Source organism: Mytilus californianus, unplaced genomic scaffold (genome assembly GCF_021869535.1).
Source record: "Mytilus californianus isolate M0D057914Y unplaced genomic scaffold, xbMytCali1.0.p SCAF_25, whole genome shotgun sequence".
Classification (NCBI taxonomy): domain Eukaryota; kingdom Metazoa; phylum Mollusca; class Bivalvia; order Mytilida; family Mytilidae; genus Mytilus; species Mytilus californianus.
The window spans coordinates 2413289-2440214 of NW_026262674.1; the positions used below are offsets into that span (position 1 = coordinate 2413289).

At 32.0% G+C, this 26926-nt stretch overlaps 2 protein-coding genes across 9 annotated transcripts in view; both read left to right on the forward strand.

The window, feature by feature from the left end:
- Positions 1 to 9074, forward strand: part of LOC127732533 (uncharacterized) — a 43566-nt gene extending 34492 nt beyond the window's left edge. Inside the window, exon 2 of the mRNA XM_052241583.1 lies at positions 8087 to 9074. Within this exon, the coding sequence (XP_052097543.1) occupies positions 8087 to 9007 (921 nt within the window). The 3' untranslated portion in view covers positions 9008 to 9074. The remainder of the gene's footprint in view (positions 1 to 8086) is intronic.
- The window catches only part of LOC127732530 (uncharacterized), a 273118-nt gene continuing 251491 nt past the window's right edge, over positions 5300 to 26926 (forward strand). For 3 of the 8 annotated variants that reach the window (XM_052241572.1, XM_052241571.1, XM_052241559.1), the window contains exon 1: positions 5300 to 5358. The gene's annotated coding sequence lies outside the window, so the exon portion shown is untranslated. Of the gene's footprint in view, positions 5359 to 15332; positions 15357 to 26926 lie in introns of those variants that run through there. The other 5 variants (XM_052241561.1, XM_052241563.1, XM_052241574.1 and 2 more) reach the window with 2 other exon arrangements.

Consider the following 26926-nt stretch of genomic DNA (forward strand, 5'->3'; position numbering starts at 1 on the left):
ACATGACACAATCACAACTTTCAAATCTAATTTAAGCAATATTTATGCAGGGATGAATAGTCTCCATGTAAATTAGTTGAGTCAATGCTCATTCCAAGTAGCATTGACTTCTTACTAGCGATTACCCTTAAACTGAGATAATCACAAACTTTCACCTTTAATCAAAGCAAAATTTCTATAGTTAACAGACAATTAGAAATGTATTGAGGATGCAGAAATAAATAGGTTCCATATGCATGTCAATGAGATGTGTCAATGCTTATATCAATTATCGTTGGCTTATTACTAGCTTTTACCCTTAAACAGAGATAATAACAAACTTTCACATTTAATGTTAACACCATTTTAAATTTTTAACCAATTGACCATGATTGAGGATACAGGTTCAAATGGGCTATATTAAACGATCATTAAATGCTATGACAACTGTGCGAAGATACCAATATTTTGGCATTGCGCAATGTCATGTTTTCTCTGACTGTAAATGACATATTTGCACTAAATCCATTGGATGTGGATATTTTAGATTTAGGTACATGACATTTAATTTTTTCATTAGTTTTTATTGACTTTGATCTTGATGTCAGTAACTGCGAGAACTGTCAAATCTTTCTTTTTTGTTGTTAGCGATTAATAATGGATAAATTTCCATGTTAAGGGAAGGGTTGAGCGTTCACTTATGAAATAAAACTGACTCATTAATCTAGATACAATTTTAAGAAATCACTATCCAGGCACAATAAAAATATTACTGTAATTGCATGATGCAAAAACAAATGAAAACTGTTCCTGTCCGATACCGGTGTATGAAATATACAAGTCTATTTGCATTGTACCAACTAAGATTTTGAAAGGAGTAGCTGTTTGTCGTCTGTTTTTTTTTCATGACATTTTTATTGCGGAAAAGCAGATTATGTTTTCAACAATTTTAATATATTTTGTCATTTGATAGAACAAAGGTTATATAGATGTAAAGAACTGGCACAAAGAAGACACAAAATTGGGATACATGTACATTTAACACAAAAATCTTATATTCATACATGTAGGTCAAAGTATGTTTCCCAGTAAAGTGTGGATCAATAATATTTTCAAAATCCTACACAGTAATAAGTGAAATCTCAGACTGGTTTGTTTAAAAACTGTTATGAAACTTTGTGTATTATTAAATTCATCTCACGTCATTAGACTCTGTAAATATGCGTGTTTTCCTCACTATGTCACAGTACTATATGTTGTGCTGTTACACCAAACCGTTCAATTTTTGAAATGTCAAAAGTTCGACTTGATTTCATTAATACAATATACCTAATACACTTCCGTATAAATCCTCCATCTGCCCCTGCACACTATGTTAAAAACTCTAACTATTGAAATTATGTGTTAAAAGTAATAAAAAAAACATGAGGTTACCCTTCAGTAATAACGAAACCAATTCAGCAACTGGAATTTTACACTTAGCCAAATAAATGTCTGCTCAGTAAGTAAATTGAAATGAATGAGTAACCAATATATTTGTTCCGCCAAAAAGAACATGTGACCACCATTATTACCAAGAGACTGAATTAAAATCTTAATATAGAAATCAAGATAACAAAGAAAACAGGCATAAACAATTAAATAATTCAAAATTGAAAAGACCCGCCTTTTAGTATTTTTGCAGAAGGCTATGAATCGTGTTTGAAAAACTTCATGTGTTTACCTTAACGATTGTCCAAAAAAGGGACAATCGTTAAGGTAAACACATGTATTTTATACACTGGATCTCTTCCATCATGTATATATGTTTTTATTCATGTTTCCATATTTGTTCTTTGTCATGTTTTAATTATTATCGATCAGTATGTATGTTAGATTGTATTGTGTTGTATAAACTTTGTAATTTGTATTGGTTTGTATGGGACCTTTAATAGGAAACAAAACATTTGATTGACTTTAATTGATATCTAATTTTGGTTTATACAAAATAATTCAACTGTTGAGACAATTAGTTAATTATATCGCAATAATTATGTATAAGTGTCCCAGGTGTTAAACATTTTAATTCCCAATGTGAATTCCATTCTGTCAACATGTTTATGGTAAGAATTTTCATATGATCCATTTTCTCATTTATTTTATAACTCAAAATTCATAAAATATTACACTCTGGCCAGAATAACTGCAAAACAAAGCTGTGGCTAACATCAGGGTACGGGATTATTTCTCTGCGTTTAAGACCCATTAGTGGACTTTGGTTGTTATCTGTTCTTAGGTCGGGTCATTGACTCTTGACAAATTTCCCATTTCCATTGACATATTACCTAGCTCCATGCTCAATTCAATATTAGATATCAATGAATCGGATAATTTACTCTCTGATTTTTGATCATTCTGACACATAACAAATTGTGCAGATCTGTCTCTTTGTATTTTTTATTTTCTACAACATTGAAAATATGAAAGAAGGGAGTGATTGCTAAGGAGCATACGTAATAGTACTCCGAATAATGTCTAGAAAGGCTACTCAATAAACTCATCATAGATACCAGGATTGAAATTTTGTATTTGCATCAAACGCGCGTTTCGTCTAAAAAAAAAAGACCCATCAGTGACGATCGAATCAAAAAAGTTTAAAAAGCCAAATAAATCACGAAGTTGAAGAGCATTGAGAACCATAAATTCCTTAAAATGTTGAAAATAGAGCTGAGGTTATCTATTTCTGTAGTAGAGGTGTAATACCACCAAATCATAGTACGTCACATCCGGTTGTATACAAAAAATAGGTCGAAAAAATGTTCCCTTGAATTTGAAAGTTGTAGTTAATGGATCCTTTATTTTATTGCAGTAAAACATTTGTGGATCATAAACATATATCTTTCTGATATCCTTTATCGTTTGATTTTCGGGTTCCCTCTACCAAGAATACAACTGGACAGTTTTGAATCAAAATATGTCCTCACTGGTTTCACGTTGGGTGTCATGGCATTTGTGCCGCATCCGAGGTGACCTTTTCTCTTATGTTGCCTTTTTTATATTTTTAAAATAAACGAATAATTTGAATGGGTGTGTTTTTATTTTTAAATATGTTTTAGCAATGTTTTGAGAAGATTAACTTTAGTAAATCCCGTCACGGCAAAGCTGGGAGTAAGGTAGGCAAAAGCTCCAATTAAATATAGGCCGATTCGGTTTGCTAAGTGTCCTCCTCATTAGGGTGCTCCGAATGAAAGGGTCTGCAAAGTAGCAATATGCTAGTGTTATCGCTATCAGATTCGACCCAAAACTCGTTAATTATTGGTAATATTAATTATGTGGAAAACCATAGGAAGTGGAATGGTGTTATCTTTTTCATCAACACCATTATCCTATATTATATATATATATTAGTTAAATATAAAGCTAATTTCTTTGATTTCATTGGGTATCTATCAAATGCATATCATTGCTAAAGAGACATTGCATTGAAATTATCAGTAATTGTACATTCTATTGAAATAGTTCACTCCTACTAGCATTGAAAGGTAATTATAATGAGATCGTAACCATTTGAGTGACATCTTCCAGTATTCTTAGAGTGACATGAATTTAATTCCACTAGTTAATGATCGTGAATGAGTCAATATTTCAAAATTTTGATGAATCCCATCTTCATTCGATAACTGATCTTTTCTTCAAAACTTTATTGAGTCCCATCCAAAAATGGTAATCATGACTCATTATAGGTGATCTACCCAGAAACTTGACTAACATGAATCGAAGAGCTAGTTTCAATGAGCTCTTCTCCTCTTTGATTTCAAACCCAGTAGTTTATTTTGAAACAAATTAAATTGACTTTCAAATAATCAAATGACGTACATGTAGAAGAGTCTATAAGGTGTCTACACAATAGAAAATAATAGGTCAATGTGCAAAAATATAAAGAATAGAGACAAACATGTGAACGAAATAAGGACATGAGAATAAATGGGTCCTAAAAGATAAAGAATTGAGAAAACAGGCCAAGAAAATAAAAAAAAATAGATAACATAAAGAATAGAGAAAAATGGCCAAAAAAATTGACGGATCATCTACCTACCAAAATCGAAACATTTCGAATATGATGACCAACTTTTGACGTATTAAGGGGAGGTTATATTTGAAAATTTCTTGAAAATTGGCATAAAATAAAAATAAAATAAATTATAATAAGATAAAATTGCAAAAACTATGCACCTACAATTTTAGAATTGCGGAGGGGCTATTAATGTTGACATTTTTTTTTTATTTGGATTCAACTGGTAAACATTACTTTTCTGACTTAAGGCTGTGTTTTTGTTGTTTTTTGTGAAGCTAAATTTTCAGTTTTAATACACTTTTTTTATATTACCACTTTTCACCCCAGATTTTTACAAATTTTAGAACTAAGTATTTGTAATCATACCACATTTCCTGGTGGACTCAGTTGTATGCATACATTTTGTATTTCTTATGTTTTTTCCCTCGAGTTATGGTCTATACACCCCAACAAACCCCACACACTCACCCCGTGGCTTTTACTTCCGATCTTTTTTTCAAGAGGCACACAGTGCAGATATTAAAGTCTAAGAGTATTTTAGTCGCTTTTGCAGACTTAGTCAAATTTTTAATAAAAATGGATTGTAGGTAATTTTTGTACAATACCCTTATATACATCCTAATTCCACATATTTTCCCTTTGTTTACAAAGTTTTTCCATGCATGTCTGCGAAACTTCATAACCTACTCTTTCTGCAATGGAACCAGCAGTTTGTACCCCGAAATGTTTACGGATATTTCAGTTTTTATGTGGACGTTCCCAGCCATGTCCATGTCAGTTTTTATGCCGACAGTTCCACGGGAATTATACTGTTTGAGGGAATGTTGCATGTTTTTATTACTTTCGTCGAAAAGGCAAAATTGTCATTTCTATATATGTAAGTTCTAGCCCTAAACATGTGTAACTTTGAAATATTGATTAAACTTTAATAGAATAATTTCTTCATCCACCTATAAGAGCTACACGTATAATGTTATGATAGTCCCACATGTTTATACTAAAACTAATAAATACGTTTAAATACAAATGTTAAGTGTTTAATGCAATAGAAATGTCTAAGTTGTTTTATTTAAATGTACAAACAGTCAATTTAATTAGTTTGTTACAGAAAAAAGTTTGTATGGTGCTTTTGTTTACTGAACAGTACATACATTTTATCAATACATTTAAGACATATTAAATTTGTGTGTACACAACACAAAATATTAAACTGGTAAGACAAGTATTTAAATCTTTTAAAAATCAATACTTTTTCGTGAGTGTCCTAGATATTGGACATATTACTTCCCTGTGCAAATTCCTATCCGACTGTCGATATGTGCATGGTAAGAATTTTCTAATAATCCAATCGCTTATTTACTTTATTACTCAAATTGCATAATTTTTAATTTCTGGTAACTGTCGATGGTAATTACCGCATAACATTTATGATAAAATAAGAATTCAATGTTTCATATAAACAAAAAATAGATACATGATAAATATCACCGTGACTGAAATCAAATGAATCGGAGAATTTGTCCTCTTTGAGCAATAATTGCTCAGACTAACACAGTACAAATTGTGTAGATAATATCTCCATTTAGTCTCATATTTTTGGTTCTTTTTTAATATCTGCAACACAGAGACTGTAATAGAAGGGTGTGGTGGCTGAATTTTTACGTATTTGAAAAGAGCAGGACAGTTAAATGTTCATAAGTATCCTAGTTCAATCAAAAATGTATCTTCTGGAAATATACCATTTTCAACTATTATGCATTATTCATTCAATGAATCTGAGAGCTGTAGTATAGCCAGGGAAAATCATGTCTACTTGCTCAAACCAGTATATTATATTCCTTTTGAACAATATCAATCAATTCACTGGGCTTTAATTATTAAAGGACAAAAAAATGATTTTGAAAGTTTAAAAAAATAGAAACCTTTTTTTGTACAAATATAATTTACAGTGCTGTTTGCAAAATTTTAAAGAAAAAGTTTTATATGTAGGATTTCAATCTTTTAAAAATAATTTGTATCAAAATGAAATAATATAGTGCAAATTTATTTGTTTCATGGACATTTTAGAGTTGTATTTCTTTGAACAGTTTTAATATAAAACTAAGAAGATGTGGTATGATTGCCAATGAGATAACTCTCCACCAGAGACGAAATGACATAGAAGTTAACAACTATAGGTCACCATACGGTCTTTAACAATGAGCCAAACCAATACCAAATAGACAGCTATAAAATATCCCCATGTGACAAATGTAAAACAATTCAAACAAGAAAGCTAACGGCCTAATTTTTGTAAAAAACAATGAACGATATACAAATAGAATAGAATAGAATATACTTTATTCAAATTAAAGGTGTCACAAGGGGCAACATTAGATTATAACATAACACATATTAAACAACTACAAAAGAGCAATGCTGAAGAAAAAAATTACCTGATTGGTAGCATTTAATATTATAAACAGCAACGAACGACAACTACTGAATTACAAGCTCCTGACTTGGGACAAGCACATATAGAATTTTGAGGGATTAAACATGTTAGGGGGCGTCCACACCTTTCCTTACCAGGGGCTGTGTTGTAATAGTACAACATATATACATGCGTAGCATTATTTATATATAAAGTTATGTCAGTGACATAGCATCCAAAATGATACAAAAGCCATACAAGTTCATTTTTTTTCTGTTGGCCATTGTCTTCTATCCTTGATTTTTATATCTGTATTGTCTGTCTTAAGAAGTTCTCCCTCTACTAAAGTATTATGAATACAGCGAATGAGACTACTCTCTATCCAAGTCATAATTTGTAAAAAGTAAATCATTGCAGGTCAAAGTACGGCTTTCAACAAGGAGCCTTGGCTCACACCGAACAGCAAGATATAAAGAGCTCAAGAAATGACTAAATAAACCATTGAAACAGGAAAACCAATTGTCTAATCTGTATTAAAAAAAGGGAGAAACGAGAAACACTTATGACCCACATCAACAAACAACAACCACTAAGGCTTAGTTGATTATGGGAATGTCAAAGGTAAAAGGCGCAGAACAGTGTTGATTAATTCCCAGATAAGTATGTTCTGTATAATTGAGAATATATATACAAATGTGTAATAGGTGTACTTGTCATTACATATCTGGACATAATGCATCTTTTATGATGATAATATTACCTGTATTTATATATCTTACAGTAATATTTTTGACTATTGTATTTATAGCTGTAAAGTTTACTTAAGAGAGTATTTTCACATGTTTTAGATATAAAGAGATAAAGTAATGGCCTCATCAGTCAAGCACTTTTGTACAATTTGTCTTGATGATGGAATCTCCAACAGAGCCGTCACCTGGTGCACAGAATGTGAGGTGTTGTTTTGTGAAGACTGTAAAAAACCTCACAGCAAGTCAAGACTGTCTAAAAATCATAAAACCATGTCATCTGAAGATTACCACGAGTTACCTAAATTCATGAAAGAAATAAGCAGTAGGTGCAGAGACCACAAGAAGAAGTTTGAACTTTATTGTTCTTTTCATGCATGTCCATGCTGTGTCCAGTGCATCACCGATGGACACAAGAAATGTCAAGATCTGAAACCCTTGTCTGATATCCTAAAGCAAGTAAAATCATCTGCCTCAGTTCAACTTTTTGAAAAAGATTTGAAGGTTGTGAAGGAAAACTTAGATGCAGCCATAAAATACATGAAAACCAGGATCAGTACCATCAGTACTCAGAAAACGAAAGCCATTGAGGAAATCAAGTATATAAGGAAGTCTATCAATGATTACTTAAACAAATTAGAGCAAGACATACTTAATGACTTAGAGTCTAAACATTCAGAGATGAAATTATACATGGCCACTCTCGTGCAGCAAATGGAACAGCGAGCCAGTCAGATAAACCAAATGCAGAGTCAGTTTACCAAAATGACGCAATATGCAACAGAGCTACAGATGTATATTGGTCTAAGAGAAATTGAGAAAACTACATCACAAACGGCAAAATATATAACAATTTTAGAGAGTGAAGACTACTTCAATGAAACAAATCTAGAGGTTAACATTTCATCTGCTCTTCAATCAATTTTACGTGATGTCAAATCCTTTGGAGATATCAATATCAATACCACCTCTTTTACCCTCCAAATAAAGGCTGGAAGAAAAAATCAAGCCCAGAATCTAATTTCAAAAGTTCCTGGAATTGAAGAAATAAAGCCATCCTTGTGTACAAGACTGACAATTCCAAAAGAAATGAAGACTTTAGATATATATGCCTGTCGTATATTACCTGATGGTAAATTCATTATACTTGATAACAACAAAAGACAACTACTGCTGTTCAGTAATGATGGCATCTTCATCAGAATAGTAGTTACATTCTCACAACATCCATCTGATACCTGCTTTGTCAGAAACATTACAGTCGCTGTTGCATTAGGATCAGCCAAACAGACAACATTGGTGGATATAGAAAAGAATAAAATTATTGAAAAAATCAAACTTTCTCATGGTTGTTATGCACTAGCAAGTGATTGTGAAACTTTGGTCATCAGTAGTAATTTGAGACAGAGTACAAGAGTGAATCTGAATGACATGTCTCATACAATCTTAGAAGGAATGGAAGGAGTGGTACGTATTTCATTATTCCAAGGAAATATCTATGGAACCATTCCCTCTAAAAACAAAGTCTGCTGCTTTAAAAGTACAGGTGAACCTCTGTGGACATTGGACATTGGCCGTCCAGGAGGAATTACATTAGACATAAATGGCTTTGTTTATATAGCTTCTTATAAAAACAGCAGTATCGTGGTAGTATCACCAGATGGTAAAACCTGTAAGACCATACTATCAGAGGCTGATGGAATCGAATATCCTCAAGGAATAGACATAAACAAAGAAACAGGAATGATGACAGTGCCTACCAAAATAAGGGAAGATAGTGCAGACTATGAAACAGCTTTTGTTTATAAGATTTAAAATTTGATTTTATATTTTGAATACAAGTATATCTCATATCAAGCTCATTAAATCTTTCTTTTTTCAAGGCGTGTAAATAATATATATTTAGATTACTTGTTTTTTTTTTTTTTTTTGATGTTAAAATATTTTGATTTCTAATCGGATTTTTAAAGGAAAATCGATGACTAATCCAGTTATGTTAGGCTGACGAGCTTTTGAAAATTTAGATAATTTGTTGTCTGTGACTAAATGGAGGTGAAGTTCAATTTAACGATTTAACATTTTACCGTTGTTGAGATGTAGACCTCTAAGTAGACATAAGTAGTAATACTGTGTTAGAGTTTGACCTGTGCATTTCTGAACATTACAAAAATTCATAAATTTTTTTTTAATTGATTCTAATTTGTGTTCCAGATTTGCAAATATCATTTTCATGCTGGAAAATCGAGTTTGCTGTCAATGTGACAGCCTCTTGAATCTCAAATCACATATCATAAAGTTTTAAATACAAAAACAGAAAATATCAAAATTTTAATAACATGCGTCGGAAACATCTTCAATATTTGCCACCATTAGATCCAAACAATGCGTGTGAAACACCTACAGTATTCACCGGCATTAGAATCAAACCAATACCATGGCAAGGATATAGCAACAGTTGCAAAATTGCGCTATTTGAAATGTCTCGATTGCTTTACTGACAATTAAAAAGTAAAATCAGAAAACTACTGAACTCCGAGGAAAACTCAAAAAGAAAAGTCCCTAATCAAATGGCAAAATCATAGAACATGGTGGATTAAACCTGGTTTTATAGCTAGCTAAACCTCTCACTTGTATGACAGTCGGATAAAATTCCATTACATTGACAACGATGTGTGAACAAAACAAACAAACATAATAGGTATACATGTCAACAATAACTTTATGTTGAAATTTTAAAGATAAAGGCTTTACTTCAAGTTTCATATAAACTTTACAATTTTAGAGATCCGTGACAATGAGGTCAAGGCTAGATTAATCCTGTCAGACATGCATGTACACCTTACAATTATTTCATACAACAAATACAGTTGACCTTTTACTTACAGTAATGGAAAAACATACCAGAACAAAAACTTAACATTGTCCAATTCACCATGAGAATGAGGACAAGGTCAGATGACACTTTACAATTATTCTATACACAAAAGAGAGCTAACTTATTGCTGATAGTACTGTACATGAAGAACACAAAAACTTAACCTTGACAAATTAACCTTGAAACTATAGGGAGGGTCAGAGAATGCTTGGCAGGCTAACATTTACTCCTTACATTCATCATATACACCACATTCAGTTGACCTGCTTCTTATAGCATCCGAGAAACAGACCTAATTATGTAAGTTTAACCTTGATCACTGACCCATGACATTTGGACGAGGTCAGATGAATCCTGTCTGAAGGATATATACTAGCAAGGAACCGATATACAAAATGTCGTTATCCTATTACTCATATAAAGTGAGAAATTCACATGAAAAAAAAACAATATTTTGTTCATGCAGTCGCTGAACTATGGAAATGAAGTCAATAACAATGTTTTCACAGACTGAAACTGCATAACATAATGCATCTGCATAAAAGGTATGAACTGATATACAAAATAAAGATACTAGTATCCATTTGCTCATATAAGTGAAAAATTGACATGACAAAAATTTACCAATTTTTTTTCGAGCAGTCGCTTAACCATGAAAATGAGGTTAAAGACAAAAGACATATGACAGTCGAAAGTTGTAAACCATAATGTATCTGCATACAAAGTATGAAGTATCTGGGTCTTTAACCATCTGAAATATAAAGCTTTAAACAAATAATTTACATCGCCGCCGTCGGATAGTAATCTCTTTGTCTCACATTCTGCGACTTTCGTTGCAGGCGAAACCCCCCAAAAAACATCAATTAACAAATAAGTGGATTACGACCACACAATACAATTACAACTGTGGAAAGAAAAATAACTCTGAGGCGTCTATGAGATAAGCACATTCGCACTATAACAGTATAACCTGATTGATTATTTGATATCTTAATCATTCATCAAGTTCTTATGGCTTATAAGATTTTGTTCATTTTTGTACATAAATTATGACGTTAGTTTTCTCGTTTGCATTGTTTTACACTTGTCATTTCGGAGCCTTTTATAGCTGACTATGCGGTATGGGCTTTGCTCATTGTTGAAGGCCGTACGGTGACCTATAATTGATAATTTATGTGTCATTTGGTCTCTTGTGGAGAGGTGTCTCATTAGTAATCAGACCACATCGTCTATTTTATACATTTTAAATAAGGTTGTACACAACGCTTTAGTGAGATGACTCTGTAAATTTAGCTGAACGTTTTAATCACGATATAAGTTTTTCAATGAACAAATTGGTGTTTGTCAAACTGCCATAATCTAATGAATTTTTTTCCGAAAAAGTGTGTGATTTAACTTTTTTGAAATTTTTTGATTTTTTGTCAAAAGGTCAAAATAAATATTTTGTCAGAATTCCACCGCGCTGAAGTACGTTCATTATTCATTTTTTAATCAGAATTCAATAATGAATTGTCTATTTCTTTTTGTTTCAATATTGCTCACATAGCTTGACGTCAATCAAATAATAATTACAGAGTAGGTTCAGCCGTAGTGAAGAGCTGTATATATCTACAATTATGAAAAAAATATATAAAATGATCGTTTAACATGTTTAAGGTGGTACCATTAGATTTTTTGATTTTTGGTGTAACGCCACTTTTAAGCACCGCATTTAGGCTATTTCTTGACGGCCAATTTTTGTTGGTGGAGGAAGCCGGAGTGCCCAGAGAAAACCACCGAACTTCGATAGGAAAACTGACAATCCTAGTCAATTAAGATTGGAGTCGAGTGCATCCGCACGAACGGGGTTCCAACTCACAACCTTAGTGTTGACTGGCTAGTGATTATACAGTAGTAACTACTTAGACCACTCGGCCACCGAGGCCCCTTAAGGTGGTACCAAACACCTTGACTAAAATTATTTTTTTTCGTTTAATTTTCATGAATTCTGACCGCGCTGAAGTACGTCCATTATTCATTTTTCATTATTCAAAATTCAATAATGAATAATAAAATAGTTCATTATTCACTATTCAACGTTCAGTGTTGAATAATTAACACTGAAATAGTTTATATTTCAGTATTCAAATAAAAAAAAATTGACTGTGACAATATATCCCGTATTTCTGAATTTGTCATTTTGGTGTTATCTGACACATTTTCAAATTAATATCAGAAAAAAAATTAAAAAGCTGTTTGAAATTATCTTCTTAATTAATTTATTTAGTTTCGGAGGATAAACTCGTGAGTTTCCCATACTAATTTTAACAGAAATTCATTGATTTAATGTTTGGACGACTTGAATACCAAATTATGTACATGTATTAAAACTAAGCCTTAGTATTTCAGTTTTGACACATTCCCCATTTCCATTCTCAATTTTATTAAAACTAAAATACTATAAATTGGATTTTCACTGGACCTTTGCTATTCTTCATCCCCTGATTACAGATATTAATAGTCAATTGTGCGGCAATGACCATTCAAGGGGTTATGGAAGACCTAAGTGCCAAAATACGCGTGACAATTGCGAAATAGCCAATTTTAAATAATGTAATGGATATTTTGAATAATGGAATAGACTGCTGCGACCCTTCAGCTCCTAATTACAGATGTATCTTATATCCATTTGAGAGCTTATCAATAGAGGACCAAAAGGTATATAGCAAATATGTTCCGCAACGCCTATTTGAGGAGTAACAGAGATGCTAAATGTCGAAATACGCGTGAATATTATAATGAAATGGAATGCTGCGACCCTTCAGTTCCTAATAACAGAAAACTTTATAAACTATTTTAAGTTTATTGATAGAGGAACAACATGAATATAAACAATATGTGCCGCAATGACCATTAGAGGGTTACGGAGGACCTAAATGCCAAAATACGCGTGAAAATTGCGAAATAGCCAATTTTGAATAATGAAATGGATATTTTGAATAATAGAATGGACTGCTGCGACACTTCAGCCCCTAATTACAGATATATCTTATACCTCCTTATCAATAGAGGAACAAAGGGTATATAGCAAATATGTTCCACAACGCCTATTAGAGGACTAACGGGGAACCTTCATGTCGTAATACGTTAACATTAAGAAATAGCCTATTTTGACTAATGGAAATAAACTCATCATAGATACCAGGATTGAAATTTTATATTTACGCCAGACGTGCGTTTCGCCTACAAAAGACTTATCAGTGACGTTCGAATAAAAAAACGTTGAAAAGGCCAAATAAAGCACGAAGTTGAAGAGCATTGAGAAACAAAATTCCTAAAAGTTGTGCAAAATACAGCTAAGGTAAAAAAGCCTTAGTATTTCAAACATTCGAAAGTTTTGTAAACAGTTAATTTATAAATATGACCATATCAATGATAATTCATGTCAGCACAGTACTTAGTTGTGTGGAAAGAACGAACGATAACGTTTGCCTGTTTTCTTGATGCACCATAACATGTTCTTCATTTCCTATTGCAACAGTAGTTACAATGTATTACTAACCAATAGAATCACAGAGGGTAATAAAGGAGGACTGAAAATCATGAATTACAGGATAGTTTCTATATTTAAAATACCTTGGGTCTCCTTAAACGCAAACTTTACTTGTATATAGAAATAAGAAGATGTGGTATGAATGCCAATGAGACAACAATCATCACAATATGTAAAAAATAACAATTATAGGTCACAGTTCGGCCTTCAGCACGGAGCATTGGCTCACACATAACAGTAAGCTATAAAGGGCCCCCACATGACTAGTGTAAAACACATTCAAACAGGAAAACCAATTGCATGACGCACAAACTATAATAGTACATCTGACATGCGCTGTTCGTTTGACCTAGTTTCGACATCTGCCAATAGGCGGGGTTAAAAATCAAAACAGTCCAATGTAAATTTGCTATTATTTGTTATGCTAAAGTACGTTTCAAACAAAAGTGTGCGGAATTTGAAAGCAAGAAGAAAATTATTCAACCGAAGAGTTGCTTTTTTATATTATATAAGACTGTTTTTATATTAAATGAATACAATTATATTTTCCAATATATATTATCCTTAAATATTTACTAGCCATGAAAATTTGTGGTGCGTTGATTTTTAAATCGTGTTTAACTTTTTCGTAAAACTCGATCAATTAAACAAATCTCCACTGGTTCGTGTAAGTCCTTTTTTTCCGAAACCATATTTAAAATAATTAAATTTGATCACATTGTATATCATTCACACATTTCGAAGTATCTATATTGACCAATTTTGCCGACGATAAATGACGATAAAGAACCAACGCCACGATTATCGTTGGAAAACTCAAAATAACGTCGTTATTGATTGAGACGCAATATCGGATATAACGTCAGCTACATTGTAAAAGATTCATTTTTATTTCTATATTTATGCAATGTCATGAATGTGTTGGTATAACATTTTGAGTTACATCAATTATTTTCAATAAAATACAAAGAATGCTCATATAGTTTAGTTATAGTTGAAGAATAAAAAAAAATCTTTTTGCAATTGTATTTGGTATTAAAGTTTTGACCCAAAGAAGTGTTTTTTAAATTTTTTATTAAGATGAATTATGGGTAATATTTGTACAATGTCCTTTTATATATTCTGAGTCCAAAGATTTTTCCTTTGTTTACAAACTTTTTCCATATATGTCTGCAAAATTTTATTTTCTGTAATACGTTTACATTGACTCAAGTGTACAAGGTAAGTGTATGTTGACTATTACATAAACAGGAAGCTTATTTTGTTTGTGCCCTATGGAAAAATCTCTATAAAAATTTAAAAATAACCACACATTTAACTATTATGTATTATGTAATGAATAAAAGGATATTATGAATAATATGCAGTAAACACCAAGAGTCGATGCATAAAGAGATTTCCCTATTTGTAATATTAAAGCTACATGTATTATGTCATGATAGTCTCACATTATTATACTAAAACTTATTTTAATTCAATAAGTGTTTAATACAATGAAAAATGTCCAAATTGGGTTTTTTAAATGCACAAAAAGTCAATTTAATTTGTTTGTTACACACAAATAACGTTCTTTAAAGTTTGTTTACCGCTTTTGTCTGAAAAGTACATACATTGAATCAATACATTAAAAGTCATGTGTGTTTACACAAAACAAAATATTTAACTAAGAGACAAGTACTTGAATGTTTCTACATAAGTGGCATAGATATTGAACAATAACTTTCCTGTGCCTCTTCCTTTCTGTCAGCATGTTCATGGTAAGCATTTTTAAATGATATAATTGCTCATTAATGTTATTACTCAAAATTAAAATAACTATGGCAACCGTTCATAATTACTACATAACATTTATGATAAAATAAGAAAACAATGTTTCATTAAAACAGAAAATAGAACCCTGATAGATTTAACCGTGACTAAAAACAAATAAAGCATATAAATTTACTCTCTTTGAGCAATTATTTCTCATTCTGACACAGAACAATGTGTGTAGATAATATCACCAGTCAGTCTCTTATTTCCTTTTTTTGCATTATCATCAACACAGAGAATATGAAAAAAGGGTGTGGTGGTGTGGTGGTATGATTTATTTATTCAATGAATCTGAGAGCCGTAGTATAGCCAGGGAATAAAATATCTATTCGTTCAATCCAGTATATTATATTCTTTTTGAACCTTTTAAATCAATTCGCTGGCCTTTAATCATTTCTGGACATATTAATGATTTTGAATGTTTTTACGGCATTCAACAATGAGCAAAACCGATACCACATAGTCAGCTGTAAGAGGCAAATAAATGATAAGAATAAAATAAAAGCAAACGATAAAAGCAAACAGGCGGATTTATGTAGAATAAAACAATTAACGAAAAAAATATGATATTTAGCAAACAAACGACAACCACTGAATTACAGGCTTCTGCATTACTTAAGACAGAATGTGGATATAATAAACATGTTATCAGGTGACGAACATGTTCCTAACTAGGGACAGTGATGTAACAGTCTGATCACCTTGATTTTAATATTTGTATTGCCATCTTTAAGTATGTTCTCCCTCGAATTAACTATTATGAATAAAATGAGAGAGAGCGAGAGTTTAACATCTGATTATAACAATGTCAAAGGTTAGGGGCGTAGAACAGCGTTAACTGATTTCCAGTTTGAATTGTTCTGTATAAAGTAAAACATATATATTATCGACTCCTAGGACAATTCTCAAAAATCCTAAATGGCAAAAATCAAAAACTCATCAAACAAATTGAAAACAGCTGTCATATTCCTGACTTGATACCGGCATTTTGTTATGTAGACAATGGTGGATTAAACCTAGTTTAAAAGCTACCTAAACATTTTAACTGTGTAATATAATTGTGAGCATACATATACTTGTAATATGTGTATGTGTCATTTTATTGCCTAGTTAAAACATTTTATTATAAGAACGCCAAAGATCAAAGGCGAAGAATATTGTTAGATGATTTGTAGATAACTATGTTCTGTATAAAGTTAAATAACAAAAAACCGATCTCTAAGGAATATCCAAAACTGAAAGTCCCTTATTATATGGCAAGATCAAAAGCTTAAACACATCAAACAAATGTAAAACAAACGTACAATGTACATTTCCTTACGAACCTGTGTGAAATGTTTATTTGTTATTACATATCTGGACATAAAGCATCTTTTACTAATCATTACTGTTATATAAAAGTAGATGAAGAAATAAAGTAATGCCCTCATTAGTCAAGCACTTTTTGTACAATTTGCAATGATGATGGAATCTCCAACAGAGCGGTCACGTGGTGTACAGAATGTGAGGTATTGTTTTGTGAAAAGTGCGAAAAACCTCACAGCAAGTCAAGGCTGTCTAAGAGCCATAACACCATGTCAGCTGAAGATTACCACAAGTTACCTTCATTCATGTAATAAGTAAGCTGTCAATGCAGAGATCACAAGAAGAAGTTTGAACTGTATTGTCCATTCCACGCCTGTCCATGATGTGTTCAGTGCATTGCCGATGAACACCAGAAATGTCAGGATCTGAAACCCTTATCTGATACCCTAAAGCGAGTAAAAACATCTGCCTCAGTTCAACTTTATGTAAAAAGATTTGAAGGAAATGAAGGAGAACTTAGATGCAGCCAGAACATACCTCAAATCCAGGATCACTACCAATAATACCCAGAAAACGAAAGCCGTTGAGGAAATCAGGTATATGAGGCAGTCGATCAATGATTATTTAAACAAATTAGAGCAAGACATACTTAACGACTTAGAGTCTAAACATTCAAAGCTGAAATCAAACATGGCTTCTCTTGTTCAGGAAATGAAACAGCGGGTTAATCAGATAAATTAAATGCAGAGCCAATTTACCAAAATGACGCAATATGCAACAGAGCTACAAATGTATATTGGTCTAAGAGAAATTGAGAAATCTACATCACAAATGGCAAAATATATAGAAGATTTAGTAAGTGGAGACCACTTCATTGAAAAGAATCTAGAGGTTAATATTTCATCTGCTCTTCAATCAATTTTACACGATGTCAAATCCTTTGGAGATATCGCTATCAATACCACCTCTTCTACCCTCCAAATAAAGGCTGGAAGAAAAGATCAAGCCCAGCATTTCATTTCAAAAGTTCCTGGAATTGAAGAAATAAAGCCATCCTTGTTGACAAAACTGACCATTCCAGATGATATGAATAGTTTAGCAATATATTTCTGTCGTATATTACCTGATGGTAACTTTAAAATACTTGATGACAACAAAAATCAACTACTGCTGTTCAGTAAAGATGGCACCTTCATCAGAATAGTAGTTACATTTACAGAGAGTCCATATGAAGCCTGCTTTGTCAGAAATAATACAGAAGCTGTCACATTTAAATCAGCCAATCAGACAACACTGATGAATATAGAAAAGAATAAAATTATTCAAACAATCAAACTTTCTCATGATTGTATTGGGGTAGCAAGTGATGGTGAAACTTTGGTCGTCAGCAATAGAGACAGTAAGTGTACTAGAGTGAATCTGAATGACATGTCTCATACAATCATAGAAGGAATGGAAGAAGTGCATCGTATTGCATTATTCCAAGGAAATATCTACGGTACCAATCCTGAAGAAAACAAAGTCTGCTGCTATACTAGCACGGGTGAACCCCTGTAGACATTTCAGCACCATGATATTGACTATCCATTCGGAATTACATTAGACAAGAATGGCTTTATTTATATAACTTCTTTTTTAAACAACAGTGTCGTGGTAGTATCACAAGATGGTAAAACATGTAAGACCATACTATCAGAGGTTGATGGAATCGAAAGTACTTATAGAATAGACATTAACAAAGAAACAGGAAATATGATTGTGTCTGCTGAAATAAGTGGTGATAGCACAAACCATAACACAGCTTTTGTTTTCAAAATTTTATTGTATGTTTTTATAATTAAATCTGAATCAAGGTTATTACATCTTTTTTAGGACCTACACTTGTTATCAGAATACGTGTTTGGTCATTTTTCATATCATACAAGATATAAATGTTTCAACCAGATTTCCAAGGAACATTACTGTAAACAATCTAGTGATGTAAGGCGGACGGGCTAGCGGACGCCTGCCAAAACGTGTCTGTGTAATCAATTGAATACACTTATAAAATATATTAATAATAGAGAATATTAGGCAAAATTTATAAAGAATAGAGAAGAATTACTTAGAAAATCAAAGAATAAAGAGTTGACAGACGGAAGGCTTCTGTGAAGGGCAGGCCTGGGGCCATTACATTGCAATTACTTTGTGATTCTTCCATTACAATTACAATTAGAATTACATTTTTTCTCACATGTAATGCATTACATTACAATTACTTTGCCTGTGAATGCCTTACATAACACATTACTTTTTCAATATAAAAACTAAAAACATTTGTGTTTTCTCTGAAAAATAAATAAATTATCATATAATTAAAATATTAAAAATATTGAGAATAATGTTTTTGATATGTACAATAGAAAATGGTGTAATAATTTAAACACAAATGATCGAAGTAAATTGCGTACTTATAGGTTGTTCAAACAAGAATATCATAAAAAAAATTATTTAAGTGTTCATATGCCACGAAGATATAAAAGCGCCTTTGCTCAATGTCGATGTGGTGTAGCGCCAATTAGAATTGAAACAGGCAGATACGAAGGGGTTTTATGTGAAAATAGATTTTGTTTTAATGAATCATGTATGCAACAGAAACTCATTGAAGATGAAAAACATGTTTTACTCAAATGCCCTTTATATTCACATGCAAGTCAAGAGCTTTTTTCTAGAGCAGTTTCTTTTAATGGTGGTTTTTTAGAATTAGTTGATAATGAAAAATTTATATTCTTATTTACAAATGAAAATTAAATTTGTGCTGTTATTCTGCCAAAATCTGCCATGATATTTTAATTCAAAGGAAGAATGTTTTATATAAATAAAAAAAAGAAAGAAAAAAAAGTGTTTTTTTATTTTTATCGATTTGTCCATTTCTATGTAAAACTTTCTCATAACTCTTTGAGAGTGGCTCTCGAATGTTTTTAAGATTGTTTTGTACTTTTAATTAGAACATGCTGTAGATGTGGTATTCATGTTTTACTGTACATGTAGAGAGGTGAGACTATAATAAAATATTTGATTTGATTTTTTATAATTTTTTTTCTAACATTGATCACTTAATCATTAAATCATCATAAAGGGATTCCAACGGGATATAATAAATGTGTCATTAAAGGATTATCTTGTTAAATGCCTAAGGGCTCTGTGAGGACAAACATAAGTTGAGAAGATTTGATTGCAATAAAAACATTTTGATAATAATTAGGTGAAATAACAACACAGACAGGACCCAAACCACAGTTTGGTGTAATAATGTTGAATGACATATTCAATCTTTCATTAAAATACATGTAATGTGTGTATAGAATTATGAAAATTTCATCTTCATATTTTTTCCATTCATCTATATAGTTTTGTCTAATAATCTTTTTCACCATTTGCTGGATTAAAGTTTAGTTGGCCAAGGGGATTTAGTTATGGATCCTTGAAGAAAAGTTTTAAGGGCAAACTATCTATAATGATTTAATACAGTAATTAACTGTGACAATAATTTTATTCAATTCTTTGTTTTGTTTTTGTTAATATTTTATTTTTATTTTACTATATTCTTCAATTTTATGTATTTTACCAATTTATAATGAAAAGTAATGTACAGTAATGGAGGCATTACATTGATTTTTAACTAAAGTAATCATTACATTACATGTAATTGCAATGCAAAAAATGTGCATTACAAATTACTTTGCATTACATAAAAAAATGTAATATTACAATGCATTACAATTGCAAATTACCATTACCCTAGGCCTGGTGAAGGGTCTAGGTTAATTATGTTGACAGATGTTTTTTGTTCTTGTGAAAACTGAATTGTTCATAGGGTGAAAAAAGGAATGAACTGGAATCACCTAGTAAACATTCACTTATCTAAATAAAGAATGTACTTATGTGAAATTAAAAAAAAATCTAGAAATTAAAATTGATGCTTTAAGTCAGAAGAGCATAAGTTCAGTAACGAGGTGAGATAAAACATATAGATTATGCAGCTCTTTTCCGATATATTTATTTTTTCAAATGGCTGGAAAAGGCTTAATTGGACTTTTACCATATATTTGCACTGGTATTATTTTGGTCTCAAATCGAGAGAAAAGAAATCTAGATGTGCTTGAATTTTGATAAATCATCTTTCCTGAGCTATTGAAATCTCTAATGTAAAGAAAAATGGATGTTATCGGGCAAAATGCAGAACCCTATATCGAAGATTAAAAAACTAAGAAGTCCGAACATCTGACAAAAAATCCTAAGCCTGACACAAGTACATGATAAAGGCTTTTTTTGTTTAGGTTTTTGTAGCTCAATTTTCAGTTTTAATACTATGACTCCAGATTTTAGTTAAATTAAATTTTGCGTTAAGTGTCCCAGATATTGGATAGTTTACTCCCCTGTCTCAATTTCTACCCGACTGTCGATTTGTGAAAGGTAAGAATGTCTAAATAACTCAATTGCTCATTTATTTCAATACTCAAAATTCACAAATTATTAGCTCTGGCATCTGTCTATGATAACTGCATAATATTTTTGATGAAATATGAAATTAATGTCTCATTAAAACAGAAAGTACAATCATTATACAGTTCACAGTGACTGAAAACATAGGAATCATTCCTACACTGTACAAATTGTGTAGATAATATCTTAACCCAGTCCTTTATTTTCTTTTTGTTTGGCAACACAGAATATAAACGAAGGGTGTGGTGGCTCAAACGCTTACATTATTGGACAGAGAAAAACTGTTGAATATTCATAAGTATTCATAGTTCAAACAAAAATGTGCCCTTTTGAAATATACCAGTTTGCTCAACCCAGAATAATGTTAGAATATTCCTTTTAAACTATATAAATCATTTCAGTGCCCAAAATTTTGTAAGGACAAATTTATGATTTTGAATGTTTTTATAAAAATAGAATTCTTTTGTTTTTTGTACAAAAAAATATCTACAGTGTGGTACTCAAAATTGTAGAAAAATAGTTAAAGTGTATTTATATGATTTCAATATTTTTAGAACTGTCTGTAAAAAAAAGAAATACTATAGTGCAGATGTATGTGTTTCATATACATGTACACCATAGAGTTGTCTTTCTCTATACAATCAATAAGTTGTGTTATGATTGCTAATGAGACAACTCTGACCAGATACCAAATGTCATAGAGTTAACAAATATATGTAACCGTACGTATGGCCTTCAACAAGGGGCAAAACCAATATCGAATAGACAACGAAAAAGGCCAAGAAATGACAAATGTAAAACAAGTTTAAACGAGAAAACTTACGCCCAGATTTATCTTAAAAAACAATGAACAAAACACTGACACGATATGCAACAATAAACGACAACCACTAAATTACAGGCTTCTGACTCGTGGGAGCGCTTACAGAATGTTAAACATATTAGCAAGAGCAACATCCTTTCTTTACAAGTAACATTTGTGTGACAGTATTATAAATATAATTTTATGTATATATGAAAAAAACAAAATAGCAAAAATATCGAACGGCAACGGCAAAATCAAAAGCTCAAACACATCATATTCCAGACGTGGTACATTTATGTATGTTTAAATATTGGATTAAATCTGGTTTTATAGCTAGCTAAACCTCTTACTTGTATGACATGCGCAATATATTGACAACAATGTGTGAATGAATCAAACAGGCATAATAGATAAACACGTAAAAGATATGGATTAGTCATCGTTGTGTTCTATTCTTGATTAATATATAAACAAAACAAATATATATTACCAAAGAAAACCAAAGAGGCGTATATTCAAAACACATAAGCAAAAACAAAAGAAAAAAAAGAAAAAACAATTACCATAGCACAATAACACTATGAAGGGATGTGTAAGTACCAAACCGCGTCAAATGGATATAAAGCTAAACCTATCACTTGTAAAGTTGAATTTTATTTTGTTTTAATTCAGCTAATGACATTTAATTTCAAATCATATCAGGAGATGTTGTATGATTTTAAATACTGAGCACTCCACAAGTTATCAAGTTATCGCAAAGGATACTGTCCACCATACTTCACCAAATTAATAACCGATACTTTTCTTTGGAAATGTTAAAAATCAACAACTTTTATCACAGGAAAATAAAAAGACATGTATTCTAATACTAAAATATTTGCACGCTGAAGAAGGAAGATGTAATGATCTTGATATCATATATCCTTGGAATTTGACGCGACTGTCATACAAGTGAGAGGTTCAGCGCTATAAAACCAGGTTCAATCCACCATTTTCTACATTTGAAAATGTCTGTACCAAGTCAGGAATTTGACAGTTGTTGTCCATTCGTTTGATGTGTTTTATCATTTGATGTGTTTTATCATTTGATGTTGCCATTGGATTAGGGACTTTCCGTTTTACATTTTCCTCGGATTTCAGTATTTTTGTGATTTTACTTTTTTTTTATTACATATCTGAACATAATGCATGGTATTACCTGTATATACATATCTTACAGTAAAATGTATAGGCAAAATATTATATGTATGGCAGTAAAAAAATTTCATAAATTTCAGAGATCAAGAGATAACGCAATGGCATCATCAGTCAACAACTTTTTTACAATATGTCATGATGATGGAATCTCTAACAGAGCGGTAACCTGGTGCACAGAATGTGAGGTTTTGTTTTGTGAGAACTGTGATCAACCTCACAGCAAGTCAAGACTGTCTAAAAACCATAAAACCATGTCATCTGGTGATTACCAAAAGCTACCTACATTCATGCAAGGCATAAGCAGTCATTGCAGAGACCACAAGAAGAAGTTCGAACTTTATTGTTCTTTTCTCATGCCTGTCCATGCTGTGTCCAGTGCATCACCGATGAACACAAGAAATGTCAAGACATGAAACCCTTGTCTGAAATTGTAAAGCAAGTAAAATCATCTGCCTCAGTTAAAAAATTTTAAAAAGATTTGAAAGATGTGAAGGAAAACTTACAGCCAGAACATACCTCAAAACCAGGATCAGTACCATCAATACTCAGAAAACGAAAGCCGTTAATGAAATCCGTTATATGATGAAGTCGACCAATAATTACTTAAACAAATTAGAGCAAACTTACTTAATGAATTAGACTCTAAACATTCAAAGCTGAAATTAGACATTGACGCTCTCGTGCAGCAAATAGAACAGCGAGCTAATCAGATAAACCAAATGCAGAGCCAGTTTACCACAATGACACAATATGCAACAGAGCAACATATGTATATTGGTCTAAGAGAAATTGAGAAAACTTTATCACAAACGGCTAAATATATAGAAGATTTAGAAAGCGAAGACCACTTCATTGAAAAAAATCTAGAGGTGAACATGGATATGTTCCTTATGTCGTTACTACAATACCCTTCCCTTTTCACGAATGTGACCTATCGAATTAGACTACTTACCGGATTTGTAATAACATAAGCAACACGACGGGTTCCACATGTGGAGCAGGATCTGCTTACCCTTCCGGAGCACCTGAGATCACCTCCAGTTTTTGATGGGGTTCGTGTTGCTTAGTCTTTAGTTTTCTATGTTGTGTCATCTGTACTATTATTTATCTGTTTGTCTTTTTATTTTTGGCCATGGCGTTGTCAGTTTGTTTTCGATCTATGAGTTTGACTGTCCCTCTTGTATCTTTCGTCCCTCTTTTTTCGTCTGGTCTTCAATCAATTTTACACGAGATCAAATCCTTTGGAGATATCGAAATCAATACAACATCTCCTTCCCTCCATAAAGGCAAGCAAAAAAGATCAAGCCTAGCATTTAATTTTAAAGTTCCTGAAATTGAAGAAAAAAAGCCATCCTTGTTGACAAGATTGACAATTCCGAAAGGTATGCAGACTATAGATATTGTTGCCTGTCTTATATTACCTGATGGTAAATTCATAATGCTTGATTTTCACAAACGTCAACTACTGTTGTTCAGTAATGATGGCATCTTCATCAGAATAGTAGTTACATTCAAAGAATACCCAGTTGATGCCTGCTTTGTCAGAAATAATACAGTAGCAGTGGCAATGAAATCTCCCCAGACAACACTGTTGAATATAAAAAAGAACAAAATTATTCAAACAATCGAACTTTCTCATGTTTGTGATGGAGTAGCAAGTGATGGTGAAACTTTGGTCATCAGTAGTGCTGACAGCAAGTGTACTACAGTGAATCTGAATGACATGTCTCATTCAATTTTAGAAGGAATGGGAGGCGTGCGTTGTATTGCATTATTTCAAGGAAATATATTTGTTACCAAGAACAGTGAAAATAAAGTCTGCTGCTATAAAAGTACTGTTGAACTTCTGTGTACATTTCAGCACCAGGACATTAACTACCCAGCAGGAATTACATTAGACATGAAAGACTTTATCTATATAGCTTGTTTTGAAAACAGCAGTATCGTGGTGGTATCTCCAGATGGGAAAACATGTAAGACCATACTATCAGAGGCTGATGGAATCAAATATCCGAGTGGAATAGATATAAACAAAGATACAGGAATAATGATAGTGCCTAGTAAAATAATTGAAGATAGCAAAAAATATGACACAGTTTTTGTTTATAAGATTTAAAATTAATCTTCGATTTTGAATAAATGTATATCTGATAACAATATCACTATATCTTCCCTATTAAGAATATATGTTTGTTCATTTTCTTGTGATAATAGATTTTGATGTTTAACCGGTTTTCCGTAGAAAAAGTATCGGTAATTAATCTGCTGTTGTATGGTGGACAGTAGGGCGGTCGGCTGACACATAGTGTCTTTGCAATAACTTGATTATACTTTTACGGAATCTTGTAGAATTTGGATAGGTTGTTTTCTGTGAGTAAAAGACGGTCAAAATTTAATTTAAGCTTTCAGATGTTTGCTTTCAGATTTTAGCTTTCAGATTTAAGCATTCAGATTTTAGCTTTTATCGTTGTTGAGTTGTAGACCTTCAAGTAGCAAAAAGTGCTTGAAATAGATTGTTGCCTTTCCATTTCTACAAGATTTTTTTTAATGATCCTTGTTTTGGGTGTAAAAGTAAAATCACAAAAATACCGAACTCCGAGGAAAATTAAAAACGGAAAGTCCTTAATCTAGTGGCAAAATCAAAAAATAAAACACATCAAACGAATGGACAACAACTGTCATATTCCTGACTTGGTACAGGCATTTTCATATGTAGAAAATGGTGGATTGAACCTGGTTTTATAGCGTTAAACCTCTCGCTTGTATTACAGTCGCATCAGAACAAAAACAAACAAATATTTAACAAAGAAGCACAAAAAAGCATTTATCAATTTTAACAACCACGTTCATTGCTTACTTATTTTTTTTATTTTATTTATGTATGCTAAATCAACCGATAAAGGTTTGAAATATTTTTAAGTCCTGTGATCGAGTGGCTAGATTAACATCAATTCTGGTGTAAAATCGCGTGTTTGACGTGACATCAGAATGTTAACATCACACGTTTAGAAATATATTGTTCAAAGTATGCAAAAATTATAATAGAACAATAAAATAATGGCGGGATGTTTTAAAGTACAGAACCACGTCATATGTATCAAATACACACAAAAAGTCACACGGACAAAGCACACTATCAAAACTGAAAGATAATACAAACAACATATTGACGGGATGCATAATTACCGAGCCACGTCAATTGATATCACCAAAACAGACCAAACAGTAAAAGTAATATTAATAAAGACAAATAAAAGAACAATGCAACACGTTATTTAGATGATAAACAACGTCAGTACAAAACAGACCAAAACACAAAAACTGTACATTGACCAATGAATCATGAATCTAAGGGTAGGGTCATATAAAAGAGGGGCGAAAGGTACCTGAAGGACAGTCAAACTCATAGATCGAAAATAAACTGACAACGCCATAGCTAACAAAGAAAAAGACAAACAGACACATAATAGTACACAAGACACAACATAGACAACTAAAGACTAGACTCAAACTTGCCAGACTGTCATGTACCCCTTTAAATTTTTATATACACCAGATTCAGATGTCTTACTGCTTTTAGTATCCGAGAAACAGACCTAATCATGTTAGTTGACCCATTAAATGATGTCGAGGTCAGGTAAACTTTGTCTGGTAGACATGTAGACCTAGAAAAGAACCCATATACCAAAGGTAACATATTACTCATACTAGGTGAGAGGTTCA